The 17038-nt window shown below is 38.3% G+C and overlaps 2 protein-coding genes across 3 annotated transcripts in view; one reads left to right on the top strand and one right to left on the bottom strand.

Moving 5' to 3' along the window:
- Positions 1-10154, bottom strand: part of LOC109476808 (interferon-related developmental regulator 2-like) — a 21229-nt gene extending 11075 nt beyond the window's left edge. Inside the window, exons 1-6 of one of the 2 annotated variants that reach the window (XM_019777829.1) lie at positions 9907-10137; positions 9509-9556; positions 5217-5318; positions 2212-2305; positions 861-941; positions 557-600 (exon numbers count right to left, since the gene is read on the bottom strand). In XM_019777829.1, the coding sequence (XP_019633388.1) occupies positions 557-600; positions 861-941; positions 2212-2305; positions 5217-5318; positions 9509-9556; positions 9907-9937 (400 nt within the window). In that variant the 5' untranslated portion in view covers positions 9938-10137. Of the gene's footprint in view, positions 1-556; positions 601-860; positions 942-2211; positions 2306-5216; positions 5319-9508; positions 9557-9906 lie in introns of both variants that reach the window. The other variant, XM_019777830.1, reaches the window with a different exon arrangement.
- Positions 10155-10630: 476 nt separating this feature from the next.
- Positions 10631-17038, top strand: part of LOC109476805 (kinesin-like protein klp-3) — a 46398-nt gene continuing 39990 nt past the window's right edge. The window contains exons 1-4 of the mRNA XM_019777828.1: positions 10631-11109; positions 13718-14176; positions 15209-15355; positions 16328-16402. Of these exons, the coding sequence (XP_019633387.1) occupies positions 13802-14176; positions 15209-15355; positions 16328-16402 (597 nt within the window). The 5' untranslated portion in view covers positions 10631-11109; positions 13718-13801. The remainder of the gene's footprint in view (positions 11110-13717; positions 14177-15208; positions 15356-16327; positions 16403-17038) is intronic.

The following is a 17038-nucleotide window of genomic DNA, read 5'->3' as shown; positions in this document are numbered from 1 at the left end:
CAACCACAAGATAACTGCCACGTACAGGGCTGCTCTAAACTGTAGGTTTGGCAAAATCTGCTGTACATAAATGAGGAGAGTTTCCTTTTAAAGGCAACCACATCAGTTAGGATTGAAGCCCTAATTCCTAACCCTCTAGTATCTGCATCAAGCTTGTTCCAAATCGTTGTAACACGTGGTATAAACGAAGATGCAAAAGAGGATGAGTTGAAGCTGGTGTGATACGCCGAAGGGCGGTTATACCGGCTATACCGATACAGAAGAGTTCTAGTTTCTTGTATTACTGTGTTGTAATACAACAGTACAAGGTGAAGAAAAAGTTATGTGAGTTGTACAGGTAGATATAGGGAAGTAAATGAAACTTCCACCTTTACTAATTCAAAGACAATAAAATTTCAGTCAAATCATGTTTTTGAATGCTTCTGTATCTGTATTTGTATTGGTGTAACCGCCTAAGCTTTGCGGGCACGCGGCCATTGGCCTTACTAAAGTTGAATCTGGATACTTAAAGTTACTGATTCAGAAGTTGAATCAAAGACTGGAAACTACTACTCACCTTTCTTTAAACATCTTTCTACACAATCAGTGATGGTAACTTTCCTGCAAAAGAAAAATGAAAATGGAGTAATCTTGAATCAATTGTTCACTTTCATTCTAAAAACAATGTTATGAAATTCAAGGGAATTTTGGGGTATACAAAATGTACTCTGTGCCTATATCTTAAATGCATCTTATGCAAATTCGAACAGTTTTATTTGAAATGGTGTTTTTGTGTAACATTTAATGCCACACAATCATTCATAATTTAGGTGCTGTGCTTAACATCAGCAGTAAAGAGACATGACAGAACACAGTCTCACCTATTGTCTATGAAGTCTGGTAAAACCTTGCGGGAGAAGGTTTGACGAAGACCAGCCAGGCACGACTTACGGCCACTTGCACTGAAACGAGAATCATCTGACATGTTAAATGTATTTAACGTAAATAAGTTACCACGACAGCACGACGTAATGTATTTAGGTAGTTATTTTATATGTATATTAATGTATCAATTCTGATCAGTATAAGAGATTCCAGAACATCTTAATAATTGATAAGCGTATTTTAATGTAAATAACTGATCATGATTTTAATACTTAGTATGTACATTTTAAACTTTGTAAATTCAACACAATTAAGGCCATGTAAGTCTGCAAGTTGAATAAAGATTCATTCATCCATTAGCATGGTCGCATATGGCAGTGCCCATCTGTTTCGTAGCCCTTGGGCCACACAGTTGTGCAATCACTACAGCAGGGGCTAGTCCACTGGTAGTGGTGTGACTCTGTGAGTTTAACTACTATACTATTTCCCACATGCTAAATGCTAAGCAGTATGCACCATTTTTAAATATATGTACCATTTTCAAAATGTATCATTTTGGTATGACTTGGCCGGGATCAAACTCATGACCTACTGAATGCAAGGCGAGGACTCTACCTACTTGGCCATTGCACTGGTAGTATTATCAAATTTAGTACATAGCATTTTTCAAGGCAGGGCTCGAAATCCCTTTTTCCGCATACCTGAACTGGTGCAGGTAACACTTGTAAATTACCTGCACCAGACAAATCTTTTACCTCCACCGTTCAGAATTGAGAAAGTATGGATCATACTGAAAAATGTGCAAAAGCTATAACCATTATTTCCTTCTTACTTATTTAGATTTTAGTTACACACAGTTTTAGATACAGTCAAACCTGTCCAACCCGGCCACCCAGGGGACCAAAGAAAAGTGGTCACCTTGGACAGGTGGTCTCCTTGAAGAGGGTTGCCTCACAACATGACTGAGACACAAATGGTTTCCATGTCGAGATATGTTCTAATGTCAAATGCTGTAAATGCATGTGGGGAGAGTGGCACATGGAACAATTTACCTTGTACAAAAACGTCATCCAGCCAGTCAAGGAAAACTGGCTGGTTTCTCCATGATTTCTCATTAGTTATCATTCATAATTAACATGATTGAAAATGATGTGGTCACCATGGGCAGGTATCAGGCCTTGAGCGGACCCAACTCAGGCCAGGTGGTCACCTTGGACAGGTTGCTTAATTCTTGTGTCAATGGGGAAAATTTTGGGGACCGAGAAAAGTTGCCATCATGGACAGGTGGCCTGGTTGAGGAGGTGGTCTCCTTGGCAGGTTTGACTATTGTTCAGCTCTTAGTCTTACCTTTTCTGAGTGGTTCCATCTATCTGGTCTCTCAGTTTTTCCTCAAAATCTTCCTGGGCCTCAGTTTCATCTATAGCATCAGGAGGGGGAATTCCTAGAAATATAAGGGAACAACATATTGCTGTGTTAAAAAAGTAACAGACATATTTATAACTTCTGTATATCTCACTTGTAATCACTGATCACTTGATAATAAATGTGTAAAAACAGTAGTGCTAGTACATCCAGTTACACTTCACATACGGTCAAACCTGTCTAAGATGACCACCTAGGGGACTGAGGAAAAGTGGTCTTCTTAAACATGGAGACAACAGACAAGACAGAGAACAAGATAACTGCAGCAAAATTTTTACCCATATGACTCAGTGCCATTTTATACATTGCACAAAGACTGTCATGCTGTCAAAATCAATGGCAAACTGGCCGATTCCATCATCGTTATCATTAAAAAACGTTTTCTGTCACATGCTTGGGCCATGTGTGTTCTCAAATAGTGCCGGTCCTTAGCCAAGTCCCCTACGCTTACTTATGGGGAAGAAAATTGCGACAAAGAAAGAAACCCAGGTCATTATGGCCAGCTAATAGAGGTGGTCGCTTGAGCAAGTTTGACTCTTATGAATATTGATATCATATGATTTAAACCAGTTTGCATACTCGTAGGATTTACTTACACAACTTCTGACCCTACATGTAGTACATGTACCTTCTGTTCCATATGTTGAGTCTATGTTCACAATATCTTCTATCTCTTCTGTCTCCTCTTCTTCCAAGTCATCTGGACTAAAGCCACTGGCCATATGTTCAACTAACTCTAACTCAGACCAAAGTTAAAATTGGAATCACCCAAAAGTTTACGACAACCAACCTGCACCCAAGTGCAACGTGACAGAAAAGCCACGTAAGCTACGCCAAATGCTCTTATTGGCCAGAGAAAATGACCCTTGCACCTACTTAAACTAGTCTGAAGGCCACTCGTTATCACATAGCTGAGTAGTGTTGACACAGTGTGTGGGTCCCAGACATGTACTCTTAATATTGATTACCGGTACACGTGACGGAATGTTTTTTTTATTCATACATACAATACATACATACACCATCCATTTACAGAATACTTTAAATGATAACAATGAAATACCAATCATGAGTAATAAAATGATAATCGATAAATTATGTACAGAGAAGTCCCCATTTCCCTCTGTGCTTTTCCATCTTCCCTTTCATTGTTTAGATGAGGCTTCTGCTTTTTCAAAGAAAATTATATATTTAAATTTTAATGAAAGATTCCAAACTGAGCCGTTTAAACTCTTGATGTTTGTTAATATAAATTTTGGCCAATAAAATTATAACATTACTGATAATTGCCCCCCCCCGGGTGAGATTACAATACCGAATATAATATTAAAAGAATTTACTTTTAAATTTTGCCGTTCGATTTTGTCCCAAAATTCAATCACAAGGGGGCAATCCCAGAAAACATGTAAATACGTTTCTTCTTCCAAATGGCAAAATGAGCATAACGGGCTATCAATGCACTTCCAAATATGTAATAATAAATACAGTATGTGACAGAATGTTTAGACAGACTAGTGGCCAATGGAAGCAGAGTGGTTGTCTAGAGGACTAAATGTCGTATTAATATTAGGGACAAGTTTTAATATTTAACTGCACTGTGGTATTCGATAATAAGAACTGATGCATTGTTTTTACACTAATTAATAATTATAAAAATAAATTTTCTAATATGCATTTATCAAAATAATTTACAGTAAATACAATAATACATGGTTTTAATGTCACCTTGGTTTTATTGTCTTTTAGTTTTACCGAGTAAAAAAAGTATGTAGAGCTTCATATTCTAAAGAAAGCCCATTGAAATGTATACAAATAAGGTGTAACCTCTTTCTGACCTGTGGTAACCTTTAGGGAGGTGTGGCATGTCTATTTCTATCCCACAGTGACACACAGTGGAACTCCAACCATTCTCTCATAGTTATTTATAGAAATCACACAAAATGTTACCTCATGTTATTTATTTTCTCACCATAGATGTGTAATTATATGAGGAGCAGACATTTGAAAAACCATTTTCATTTGCTTATTTCCTCCATTTTTAGTTTTCTTAAATTTGTGCTACTGATATTATTACTAAGATATTTAAATATAAGGTTTATGGGAGGTGTTCTTCTTTCTGTGTTGTCTTCTGTATAAAGCCGTCTTGGCCTTTTCTAGTTTGTTTGTATTATTCACTATTATTTTGACGAATTAAAAAATAAATATGTACTACCAACTTTGGATTGCTCACAAAGGTAAGAATAAAATATGGTTGGGTGAAATCTACTCCTACTAGTAATACTAGTACTACTACATGAATTAAGATTAGGCTTAGGCCACACCAATTTAATTTCTTGGTTAACGGATTTTTCTAGAAAAATAATGGAGCGGGCGGGCGAAAAAAAAATAAAAATAAAAACAGGCCTAGGCATCGTATTATGGCCCCAAATGGTACGATAGGAGCCATGAAGTCAACACACCAGGCTGGTTCAAAATCTTAACAATGAATTTTGAACTTTTAATAATACCATTGCATTGAAAGATGGAATAACTGTAACAACCAGGATGAAAAGGTCTGTTTTCAACTGTTCAGGGCAAAATATGAGCATTTTGCAGTTGATTCTGGATTTTTATTTTTATTTGCAAATCAGAAAAAAATGAAGCGGCGAATCCGTTAACCAAGAAATTAAATTGGTGTGGCCTTAGGAAAAAAATAGTGTTTCCAGTTTCCTGACTGACCCTAGAAAAACTGTTGACCCTAGCCTTTTTTGTGTGGACCCCTGCAAGGGACATAAATTTTTCGAGCTGATCGAACATTTCTAGCTCTATGATCTGACACCTGAGTGATGAAACATTGTACAATCGGTTTTCCAACATTGAAAATACAAGCATCATCATGCAAGTTACAAAGTAATAAAGTTAAACAAACTGTCTGACACTTAGAAACGTACCCTCCTCTCCTGTGAGACTGCGCAGGTCACTACTGCTGCTGACGTTACTGGCTGTGTCATCCACCAGGTCAGTGTCACTCTGTTCCGCACTGCTGCGGCCACCTAGACAAAACACAGTACAAAGTTTACTACAAACTTACATTGAGACATACATTCAAGTTCAACAGTTGAAGGCAAATCAAAAGTTCTTGCAGGGTCGAAATACTTATTTTTCTCAAGCCAAAAGTTAGGCTAACCATCAATTTTCGGGTTGCCCCAGTTACAATGCTTCAATGAAACATTAGCTATTATACATGTACTTAGTAAGTTGACAACAAAGAATTCAAACCAATTGAATACACTAGTCTAAAATAAAATCACCCATGATTTTTAAAATGTCTTGTACGTACTCAAGTACACAAGTGTATTGAGAAAAAGAAAGAATGCCAAGAACATACAATTACAAGGCCACTTTGAAGGGAAAAAAATTATTTGCGTGCCGGGAAACATGGCATCTCCCACGTTTTGCACAGAAAACATGACATCCGCAGTGAGAGTGCGAGAGTGGGTACTAGTATTTCAATCCTAGCTTGTCTAGACTCCAGATTATAGATACATTGTACTTCACAGTGTGCTCAGCAGAAAAGTGTTATCAAATACTACCATTATTATAAGTTGCCACTGACTCTAGCCGTGGCGACTCTTGATTCGGGCTTACATTGCATTACCCTCAGCAAGAGTCGTGGAAAGATCCATTGGCAGAATGTCCGCTACCGCCGTCGGGAACGCTCGGTAGCCTTTCCGGTTATAATCGGAGAGCTTTCGGTCGGGCTTCGGTAATCGTGACGCTACCGAGCGTTCCCGACGGCGGTAGCGGACATTCCCGACTATATCCAAGATGGCCGCCAGCTTGTGCCGACTAGCTATTTTACTACTTTTCTGTCGCGCTGTGGAATATTTAGGCTGATCTAAACATCGGCAACCCGGCCAATTGTGGAGTTATATTGTAGGGAAGCTCGGGACAGCAAAAAACCGGGTCAAAAACGGAGCATCGAGCAGCCAACGGGAAATGTGCAGTTCTGCCAAATGGATCTTTCCACGACTCTTGCTGAGGGTAATGCAATGTAAGCCCGAATCAAGAGTCGCCACGGCTACCACTGACTCATGCTCACAACTCATGCAGAAGCATTCTTTACTGACTATGTGCTATGCAGGATGACTCAAAATCATGGAAACTATGTCATCTTGACCGTGGGCAGTTTTATTTTGTACTGATGAGCTATTCATTAAAAATTTTCAACGAAATCAAGATCTTTTGCCCCTCTTCTCACAAACATACAAATTACAATGTAACAGATCTATAAAATTTAAGAATGTTTAGTTAACATCTGTGTCCATAATATCACCAGGGTCCATACTTGATACTTAATAATATTGCCACCTTGAGAAACAGTGTGCTTAAAGATATTTTTACTGCAACATACTTTTGGTATGCACTCCTTCACACATCAAATGTACATACCTAGGGTATGTTGCAGTAAAAATATCTTTAAGCACACTTTTTTATCTCGGCCGCCTGAGCGGCCGAGATATTGTGCCCCAAAATAGGTTCCTTGGTACCTTGGATACTCGTTGATTTCGACCGTGAAAACCAATTTCGACCGTGAAAACCAATGAAACCAATTACTCTGCATGTATACTTTACTTTTGGCGTCGACCTACCGGATGATAGTGTCGTTATTCTTATACAACGAAGTTGACTAAAAAAGAGGAAATGCTGTTTACCACAAAACCATTGTTTTATATCATAGTATGCATTTAATGTTCTAGAATTTCGCTAATAGCTGCTGTAATTGGACCAATAAATCAATGACATAAATTATGTACATTAACCTTCCATATTTGCTTAAGTCGCAAGATGTCGCTTTTGATTGGTGAATAAATCACTGTGACGCACGTAAATATTCACTTGAAATGAGAAATTACCGCCCAACAAAACGGACCATTAGATTCCCAGTGCTGTATTACTCTTTTGTTCTTGTGGTCAACTTGTTTTCTTTGCTTGAATCGCGTAAAAGACCAAGGAAAATACAATGAAATCGGCAATCGGCCCGTGTTACGCGCCGAAATGATGCATTTGAATGGTATATATAAAATGACATAGTTCAGTCACGATGCACCAAAACAGGCCATGAAATGTATCCCCGTATTCCCAACAAGTCAGACCATCACACAGTGGAAAGTTGATCATATCAAAAAGGGTCTGAAGATGAGATTTGGGGCGTCAAAGTTGACCGTCAAATGCATCAATTTGGCGAGGTTTCCGTGTTGTTTTCACGCTCTGCATGGGGGTTTNCATACATTCAACAGTTGAAGGCAAATCAAAAGTTCTTGCAGGGTCGAAATACTTATTTTTCTCAAGCCAAAAGTTAGGCTACCCATCAATTTTCGGGTTGCCCCAGTTACAATGCTTCAATGAAACATTAGCTATTATACATGTACTTAGTAAGTTGACAACAAAGAATTCAAACCAATTGAATACACTAGTCTAAAATAAAATCACCCATGATTTTTAAAATGTCTTGTACGTACTCAAGTACACAAGTGTATTGAGAAAAAGAAAGAATGCCAAGAACATACAATTACAAGGCCACTTTGAAGGGAAAAAAAATTATTTGCGTGCCGGGAAACATGGCATCTGCCACGTTTTGCACAGAAAACATGACATCGGCAGTGAGAGTGCGAGAGTGGGTACTAGTATTTCAATCCTAGCTTGTCTAGACTCCAGATTATAGATACATTGTACTTCACAGTGTGCTCAGCAGAAAAGTGTTATCAAATACTACCATTATTATAAGTTGCCACTGACTCTAGCCGTGGACGACTCTGGTACCCTTTTTGCATGATAATGCCGGGACAGAGTCGTGGTGCAATGCATAGGCCAAAACCAACCTTTGCCGTGCCGGGCCTCATGCAACGGGCCGGCCCCGGATTTTTGGTGTCCCTGGCTTCCCGACGCACTCACCTGCCGGGCCGGGGGATAAGACCCTAAACAAACGCAGCATTTTACCACAACACGGCCTCGGAGCACGTAACTCAATACAAATCATCGGCGATCGGCGCCATTTTGAATTCGGGAATTGGTCTGCAAAACAGGTCGGACCCTGGGTTTACGACAGATTACGTCGTTATTTTCAACTCTCCAACGTTCAAGCTGCCGGTAGCATGACGTAATCTGTCGTAAACTCAGGGTCCGGCCTGTTTTGCGGACCAATTCCTGAATTCAAAATGGCGCCGATCGCCGATGATTTATATGGAGTTACGTGCTCCGAGGCCGTGTTGTGGTAAAATGCTGCGTTTGTTTAGGGTCTTATCCCCCCGGCCCGGCAGGTGAGTGCGTCGGGAAGCCAGGGACACCAAAAATCCGGGGCCGGCCCGTTGCATGAGGCCCGGCACGGCAAAGGTTGGTTTTGGCCTATGCATTGCACCACGACTCTGTCCCGGCATTATCATGCAAAAAGGGTACCAGAGTCGTCCACGGCTACCACTGACTCATGCTCACAACTCATGCAGAAGCATTCTTTACTGACTATGTGCTATGCAGGAAGACTCAAAATCATGGAAACTATATCATCTTGAGACTTGACCGTGGGCAGTTTTATTTTGTACTGATGAGCTATTCATTAAAAATTTTCAACGAAATCAAGATCTTTTGCCCCTCTTCTCACAAAATACAAATTACAATGTAACAGATCTATTAAATTTAAGAATGTTTAGTTAACATCTGTGTCCATAATATTACCAGGGTCCATACTTGATACTTAATAATATTGCCACCTTGAGAAACAGTGTGCTTAAAGATATTTTTACTGCAACATACTTTTGGTATGCACTCCTTCACACATCAAATGTACATACCTAGGGTATGTTGCAGTAAAAACATCTTTAAGCACACTTTTTCTCAAGGTGGCGATATTATGGACCCGAGTGATATTATGGACACAGATGTTATGTAAAATGACCATAACTGGGCAAAGCTGCACCGTTGGCAGCACCAACCTGTTTTTTTTTTTTTTTGTTTGTTTACAAGTTTTTCCTTCCCGTTTTCAGAATAATCAGACCGAAATTTTAGGAAAAGTATGGCCCAGGACGTTACTGTCTTTCTAGGAAGGCGTGACAGAGCAGACGTGGCGCTCGTGAGAATTTCTACGGCCGTGACCACCTGACTTGCGTGAGAGGAATTATTAATATTATCATAATCTAGTTTCTAAGTGAAAGTGAGCGACCCCCCTCCCCCTCAGTCTACCACGTACCTGGGAGCAAGATAACTCTGAGTTTATGGGATCTTGTTGGATATCCCGCTGCACATACACACACATCACACAGGGAACATACACAAAATTATCATACATTTCATATACGGTTATATCACAAATACACTTTACGTATATCCTGGGTAGAAACAAGTCTAACCATATGTAACGGTGTACATTTTTAAAAAATTGCCACCAAACTGATTTTTGGGACAAGGTTATACGAAAACTTACATCAAATGTTGTAAAAATCACAAGAAATATACCGATTTTTCCAGCTTATCTGAACAACCAACCAGTTTGCACTTCTTAAGTGTACAAAGGCGACAAAAAATATATACTAGGCGCCAAAAATTTATGTATCAATGGAGTTGCTAAGTAGAGCAAAGGGACCATACCTTTCTTCTTCTTGTTACCTCTGGGCGGCATTCTCGCGGTCTTACTGGCTCAAATATCGTTAATCAACACTAGAGACTTTCCAGGGAAACTTTCGTATACTAACAGTTCTTTGAAATTCGGCAAAGTATCCTATAAAATAGGAAAAATGGTCTTGAAGATAGAGACGTTCCGATTCTGGTGTCGACATATTTTAGATCTGGGAGATCTGAGGATTTTCACCCTGTTCTAGATGGTCGTTCATACTCAGGATCCTTTACGCCAGTCACAATGCACATACATTTGCAATGCATAATGGGGAAAGTGTTTACATGTAGGGTACGTGGTAAGTCATGCCGGTTGCATGAGTAGTAATGACATCACATCTAAAAACCCTAACGTTGCGCAATCCATACGCAAATCGGAAAAAAATAGCAAAATTAATAGTAACTAATGCTTAAGCTATTTTGAGGGCTTCCGGAAAGAAAAAGAAGCAACTGATGATTTAATACACGGTCTATCTAAAACAAGACGTGAAAGCCAGCTGATTTTTAAAATTTTGAACCGAGGACGATGACCGGGCCACCTGTTTACCGGAATGCAGAGAATGCACCGCAATATACAGGAATACACATCACATTGAGAAGGGTCTACCGAAAATACCCTGTATTTATGAGTTTAAAATTTTAGATTGCTGTAATTTTACATAAGATAACGTATACATGGCCAATGGAACATGGCATCACTAGAAATTTCTGAGTGGCGACCTGGCCAATTGTAATGTTTGTTTTTCATAATTTGTGAATAATTTTCTTATTCCCAGGACCGTCTACGGTATATTATGCCATAATAATCAACCCGGAATATTAACTCATCAAAGTAGGGTGTATTCCAATGTATCTGTAAGTATTCCGATGTATTCTAAATATTCCGCTAAGCAGGTGCACCCGACGATGACCCTTGACATTCCACCAAAGCTCATATTTACTTAGGCGTCTGGGGGGTAGTGACGTGTTTTACGTTCTCCCCTTTCTCTCTTCCCCTCTTGTTGTTTTTACGTCGTTTCTGCACTCAATAATGTACCATGAGGAAGAAGAAAAGAAGAGGATCCCCTGGGCATTGTCATAAAGGCATTGTGCCGTATGGATCGGGGATAAAATCGTGGGATTGACAGATGCAACCGCAGAAAAAAATCACCAAGGCTCCTGTCACAGTATCAAACCACGGTACGTAAATATCCCCCTCCCCGTTTGACTAGGTTTTGTGTTTACGTTTCCATGGTTTTAAGTGAGTTAATTAAAATGTACTTAGGGAAGCCATTCACCTTTTGGTTACACATGATTGTGAATTATGAATGTATTTATTAGCACTTCTTTTGTCGAGCGTGATTTTATTACTTATTCATTGACTGAAGGTTTGGGCCAAGTGATTTTCTTGACATCCAACATTTTGGTGGAAAATTGGGGTTAAACTTGAGGTATTTTTGCTTTTCAACGTAACATTTAACGTTATCTATGTTCTGTCGATCTATGGTTCTGTTTTTTGCAGTTTATACCTTCTATTCTAACATGTGTTCAATATTCAAAACCACCTGTTAACAACACTACTGTGTTCAACGTCGAAGTTTTGCTTTTTCAAAAGTATAGATCTACTTTCCTGTCTTTTAACTACAAAAACAACCAGCTTATCCCATGAGGTTTTTAAAATCGGATTTTCACTTGGAATTTGGATGCAAAGGCTTTGGTCAGTTTGGTGCATTACTTCATTTCGGTCATTTCAGAGCAAGAAACATTTTCCCTCAAACTTGAAGATACCTTGAAGAAGCCTAGGTGTAATTCTCAAAATAAAAACACCAATAGGTAGTGTCTTACTCTTAGTTCTGATGTTAGAATGCAAAAGAAAGTGCCACTTATTGCCAAGGGTAAAGAAGTCACTAAGGCCACACCAATTTAATTTCTTGGTTAACGGATTCGCCCGCTTCACTTTTTTCTGATTTGCAAATAAAAATAAAAACTCAGAATCAACTGCAAAATGCTCATATTTTGCCCTGAACATTTGAAAACAGTCCTTTTCATCCAAGTTGTTGCAGTTATTCCATCTTTCAATGCAATGGTATCATTAAATGTTCAAAATTCATTGTTTAAATTTAGAACCAGTCTGGTGTGTTGATTTCATGACTCCTATTATACCATTTTGGCCCATAATAGGATGCCTAGGCATGTTTTTATTTTTATTTTTTTTATCGCCCGCCCGCTCCATTATTTTTCTACAAAAATCCGTTAACCAAAAAATTAAATTGGTGTGGCCTAAGGCCTAGGGAAAAAAATGTTGTGTTTCCTGTTTCAGTCTAGAAAAAAATAGGGTCGGTCGGTAGGGATTATCTTTCTTTTCTTTTTTTAGACTTTGGCGATCTCTAGTGGTCCAACTTTTACAATATAGTCAAACATAGTAAAACTTGCATGAGGACACTTTATATATTTTCAATGTCAATGTTGGAAAACCTATTGTACAACGTTTCATCACTCAGGTGTTAGATCATGGAGCTAGAAATGGTCGATCAGCTCGAAAAATTTATGTCCCTTGCAAGGGGCTAGGGTTGGCAGTTTTTTCTAGGGTTGGTCGGGAAACAGGAAACACAACATTTTTTTCCTAGGCCTAAATTATGACATTGTGAGGTAGTGTCTTAGTTCTCATGTCAGAAATGGAGGGAAGTACCACTTAATATTAAGGTAAATCATAAAGAAGTAACTTAAAGAGAGTTTTTTTCTTTCTCTAGTATTCCTATGAGGGCAATTTTAACTTAAGAGGAACATGAAAATGCCATTAAGAGAGCCATGTAAGTTAAAAGTTTAAAGAGTTTTTTGAAGATGCGTACTCCCTGTTGGTTTGTTACTATGACAGTGAGAATGCAAATATCACATTAATATTCTAGTTCCACTTGGAACAGATAAAGCATTTTAGGTACAATATTATTTTATGGAACAAATACTTGTGGTAAGTATAAACTGAACATTTTCATGGCACATTTAATGAATTGCTGTAGATGATTTTTCAACAGTGCCAGTTTGATTGTTGCTAATTTATTTTATTAATTCTGCGATATTTCTTTCAAGATATAACATTCTGAAACATCACAGTTGCCACGTCTGTAACGTTATAATACTGTAGTTCATTTCATGTTCGTTATAATACTGTAGTTCATTTCATGTTCATAGTAGCAAAACTTCAAGCTCTGAGAAAAATGGAGCTGTTTGCAGAATTACATGTTCAAGGTGGTAACCTGGTTACCAAACCTATTTTAGCCCCCGAGTACTATTTTCGGAGAGGATGTAGGACTCGGGAGCTCAAATAGGTTTGGTAACCAGGCAACACAGAGGTGGCAGCAGGTGCAGAAAAAGTCAGCAATTTATTCGTTAACAGTAATGATAAGTTCAGGGTACAGAAGTGACCCCGAAAACTGAACAAAAAAAGTACTGTGTAAAAATCAAGAATGACAGTATCTGACATTTTAATCATAATGTTATATTGAATTGTTTTAATGCAAATTCGTGCCCGAGGGCTAATTGCAGGAACAGAAGAAACATATGGTATAAAATAGACAATTAGTACACATAGAACTACTGATAACTACTAAGAAACTATTAGTAAAACTACTGGGTTTGACTTCTTTTTTGAAGACAGAGGAAGACAAAGGATCCTACTTTTTCTGTAATTTGTGGGTTTTCCAATGTTAAGGGGAGAGTAGTTTTTTTACATTTGTATATGTGTGAAAGTTTGGGTAGAATTTGGAGTAGAATTATATTAAGTAACCAATTTTCTTTGTTTTCTTTTTAGATATTGCAGTACCAGATTGAATCTGGATCTCCTGTGATTTGATGCTGCTATAAGATAACAGTAAAGTAAAAACAGCTATAAAACATGGGATCAGGGTCGAGCTCACCCCAGCCTCCCACCAGACCCCAGGCACAGGTCCTACCTTCACAGCAAGGACAGCCGGTACAGCAGAGACGGGGCAACTTCGAGGAGGTACAGCTCCAATATGGACAGCCGCAAGCTGTTCCAGCACATGGCTATGGACAGCCAAGAACTCAAGGTGCATACGGACACCCAAACTACAATACGTACGGCTCTCAGGGTTATGGAAATCCACAGCAATATGGGAAAAGCAATGGATACACACATCATTCTGAGTATGGAGCAGGAACTTCTACAGGGTACGGTGGACAGCAACAGAGACAGAGGGATGATTTTGATGATGACTTGGACGACTGGATTGACCAGAAGAATAGTCAGGTATTTGGATGAAAAAAAGTGCTTCCTTCAAAATGTACATACTGCACCACTGTCTTCAGATTCTTTACTGTACTTACTGCTTTAAGTCAAGAAACAGGTTATGGAAAAAAAAAAGTTCTGTAATAACTTCTCTTGTGGTAAATTATTCCTCTTTTGATCAAATGTGAAGAGTAGGATTACATTTTTTGGAACACAAGTTTATAGCTGTTCCTGTATGCTTGTAAGCTAAGATCTGTGTTCCTTTTTTGCTGTAAAAGAGACTACCGTAAAATGCACTTACGGTAGTCAAGATACAGTTAACGAAAGCAGAAAAAAGTTTTGTTGTAACTTCTCTTGTGGTAAATGCTTCCTCAAAAATTGCCATCAAATTTTAAAAGTAGAATTACATCTATGGGGAACAGAAGTTTCACTATTCTAGTATGTTAGGATCTATGTTCCTTTTATGTTTTAAAAGATTTCTCTTGTGGTAAATTCTTCCTCTTGCCCTCAAAATGTCAAATGTGAAGAGAAGAATTACATCAAATGTTATACTATACTATACTATACTATACTATGCTATACTATACTATACTATACTATACTATACTATACTATACTATACTATACTATACTATACTATAATACTATACTATACTATGCTATACTATGCTATACTATACTATACTATACTATACTATACTATACTATACAATACTACTCTACTCTACTCTACTCTACTCTACTCTACTCTACTCTACTCTACTCTACTCTACTCAACTCATATATATATATACTAAACTATACTAAACTATACTAAACTATACTAACTATACTAAACTATACTAAACTATACTAAACTATACTAAACTATACTAAACTATACTAAACTATACTAAACTATACTAAACTTATAGTGTACTTAGGAACAGAAGTTAACCTATTCCTGTATGCTTCTAAGCTAAGACCTGTGTTTCTTTTATGCTATAAAAAAAGACCACCATAAAATGTGCTATATGGTAATTTAGTTGACCAAATCCTTGTATCATCCACCAGGTGCCATCCCATCAGACGAATACACAGCAGTCATCTGCAGTATCTGAAGACGATCTCATACTAGAAACCTTCCATCACAACGATGGGACACAGTATACAGTGTTACGGCAAAGTGGGCACAGGGCATATCTGGACTGGCAAACTCAGGTAAGTTACTGTCAGGGCTTGAAATTCACTTTTGGGAACAGGTGCACTGGTGCACCTAACCTAAAAAATTAGATGCACAAAAATTTTTTGGGGTGCACCATGCATATGAAACAAAACATAATTACAGATCTTACTGCTCCTCTTCTGAGCTTGAATCTAAAATGGGAGCTAACTTTAAATCTTAAACAAGCATTACAACAAATGTTTTATGATTTTTGTCACACTTAGATGAAAAAAAATATCATATATACTATTGTACATTTGATATGCACAAAGATACCTACCTACAAAAATATTTGGGTGCACCAGTGCACCCACAGAAAAAATTAGGTGCACAGCTCCAATTTTGGGTGCACTAAGGTGCACATGCACCCAGTATTTCGAACCCTGTAGTTGATGACAGTCAATGCAGCTAATGAATGAATACAGCTACATTTGTGTGTAAGAACCTCCTTGGTAAGCCCAATACATGACCACTACCTGCACTAACCTGCATATACCCAGTACATGGACCAGTGCAGGTTAGGTGCAGGTAGACATCAGAAATACCTGCACAGCTCCAATTTTACCTGCACTAACCTGCATAGACCCAGTACATGGACCAGTGCAGGTTAGGTACAGGTAGACATCAGAAATATAACAGTTTACTGTTACAGTGGTCTATTGTATCATATAATCTCTAGTATTTCTAGCCCTGTGCATGTTTGTACTCTAGAAGATTTTAAATAATTGCATCAAGTATATATATTAGAAACTTGTAAGCAATGAAACCTAAAGTTCCTTTAGAGTTAAAATGAAGGAGTATGATAAGAGGCCACCTGGCCACTACAGACTAGTAGTACGCTGAATATTTTTTTTTTGCTGAAGAATTTAGAAGAAAAACAAACAACTGATTGTGTAAATATTGTTGAACACTATATGATACAGTGTGCAGTTCTCTCTTCCTAATCATTATGATATTTTCCTTTGAAGGATTGGGTGCAGTTTCCAAATGAATGGTTGGGACAGGGTCATTTTGGAGAGCAGGACACTCTATTCACTGAACAGGTAAGGCCAAAGACCTCTTTTACTGTCTTTTCTATTATTACTTCTCTAGTTTCCTTTGTGACTGAATGCTTTGCTTTAAAAATACTCAGTACTCAAGTAGAAAAGAAAATTCTTCTTTTGAAAACATAGAAGTACTTTACGTAAAAATGCCAGTACTCTTTGACTTTTAAGTTTTTTTTAAGGGAGTCTGATTTTTTTAGATTCACGTAGGAAATGTGATCTGCCCTCTCCCAAGGTACATCATGCGTAGTGTTGCATTTTGTTACCTCCGCGGCCCTTTGTTTGAGGTGTAACCCTAGACGGAAGGGTTTTCCCGTGCCCATGGTACCCATGTGTAAGCAGGGGCGCTGGTTTGCTTTGTTAGAACTGTGTCAGGCGACGGATCACTTGTTTTCAAAAGTGGCGGGTAAATCAGGCCTTGTTGGGGTAAAAAAAGTGCAGATTACTAATGATACAAGTGCTATATAGCTAAGACCATGATGATTTGAATATATGGATGACATCCGCGTGCGCATGAATTTTTGTCCATTTCCCCATTTGACCATACGGCCACACCAATTTAGTTGGTTGTTTCTTGGATTTGCCCTGTCCATTTTTTTCTGCTTTGCAAAAAAAAAAAAATTTTTAGTTTCTAAT

The sequence above is a fragment of the Branchiostoma belcheri genome, unplaced genomic scaffold (genome assembly GCF_001625305.1).
Source record: "Branchiostoma belcheri isolate BF01 breed outbred unplaced genomic scaffold, Haploidv18h27 scaffold39, whole genome shotgun sequence".
Classification (NCBI taxonomy): Eukaryota; Metazoa; Chordata; class Leptocardii; order Amphioxiformes; family Branchiostomatidae; genus Branchiostoma; species Branchiostoma belcheri.
This window is presented reverse-complemented; position numbering and strand designations above follow the sequence as displayed.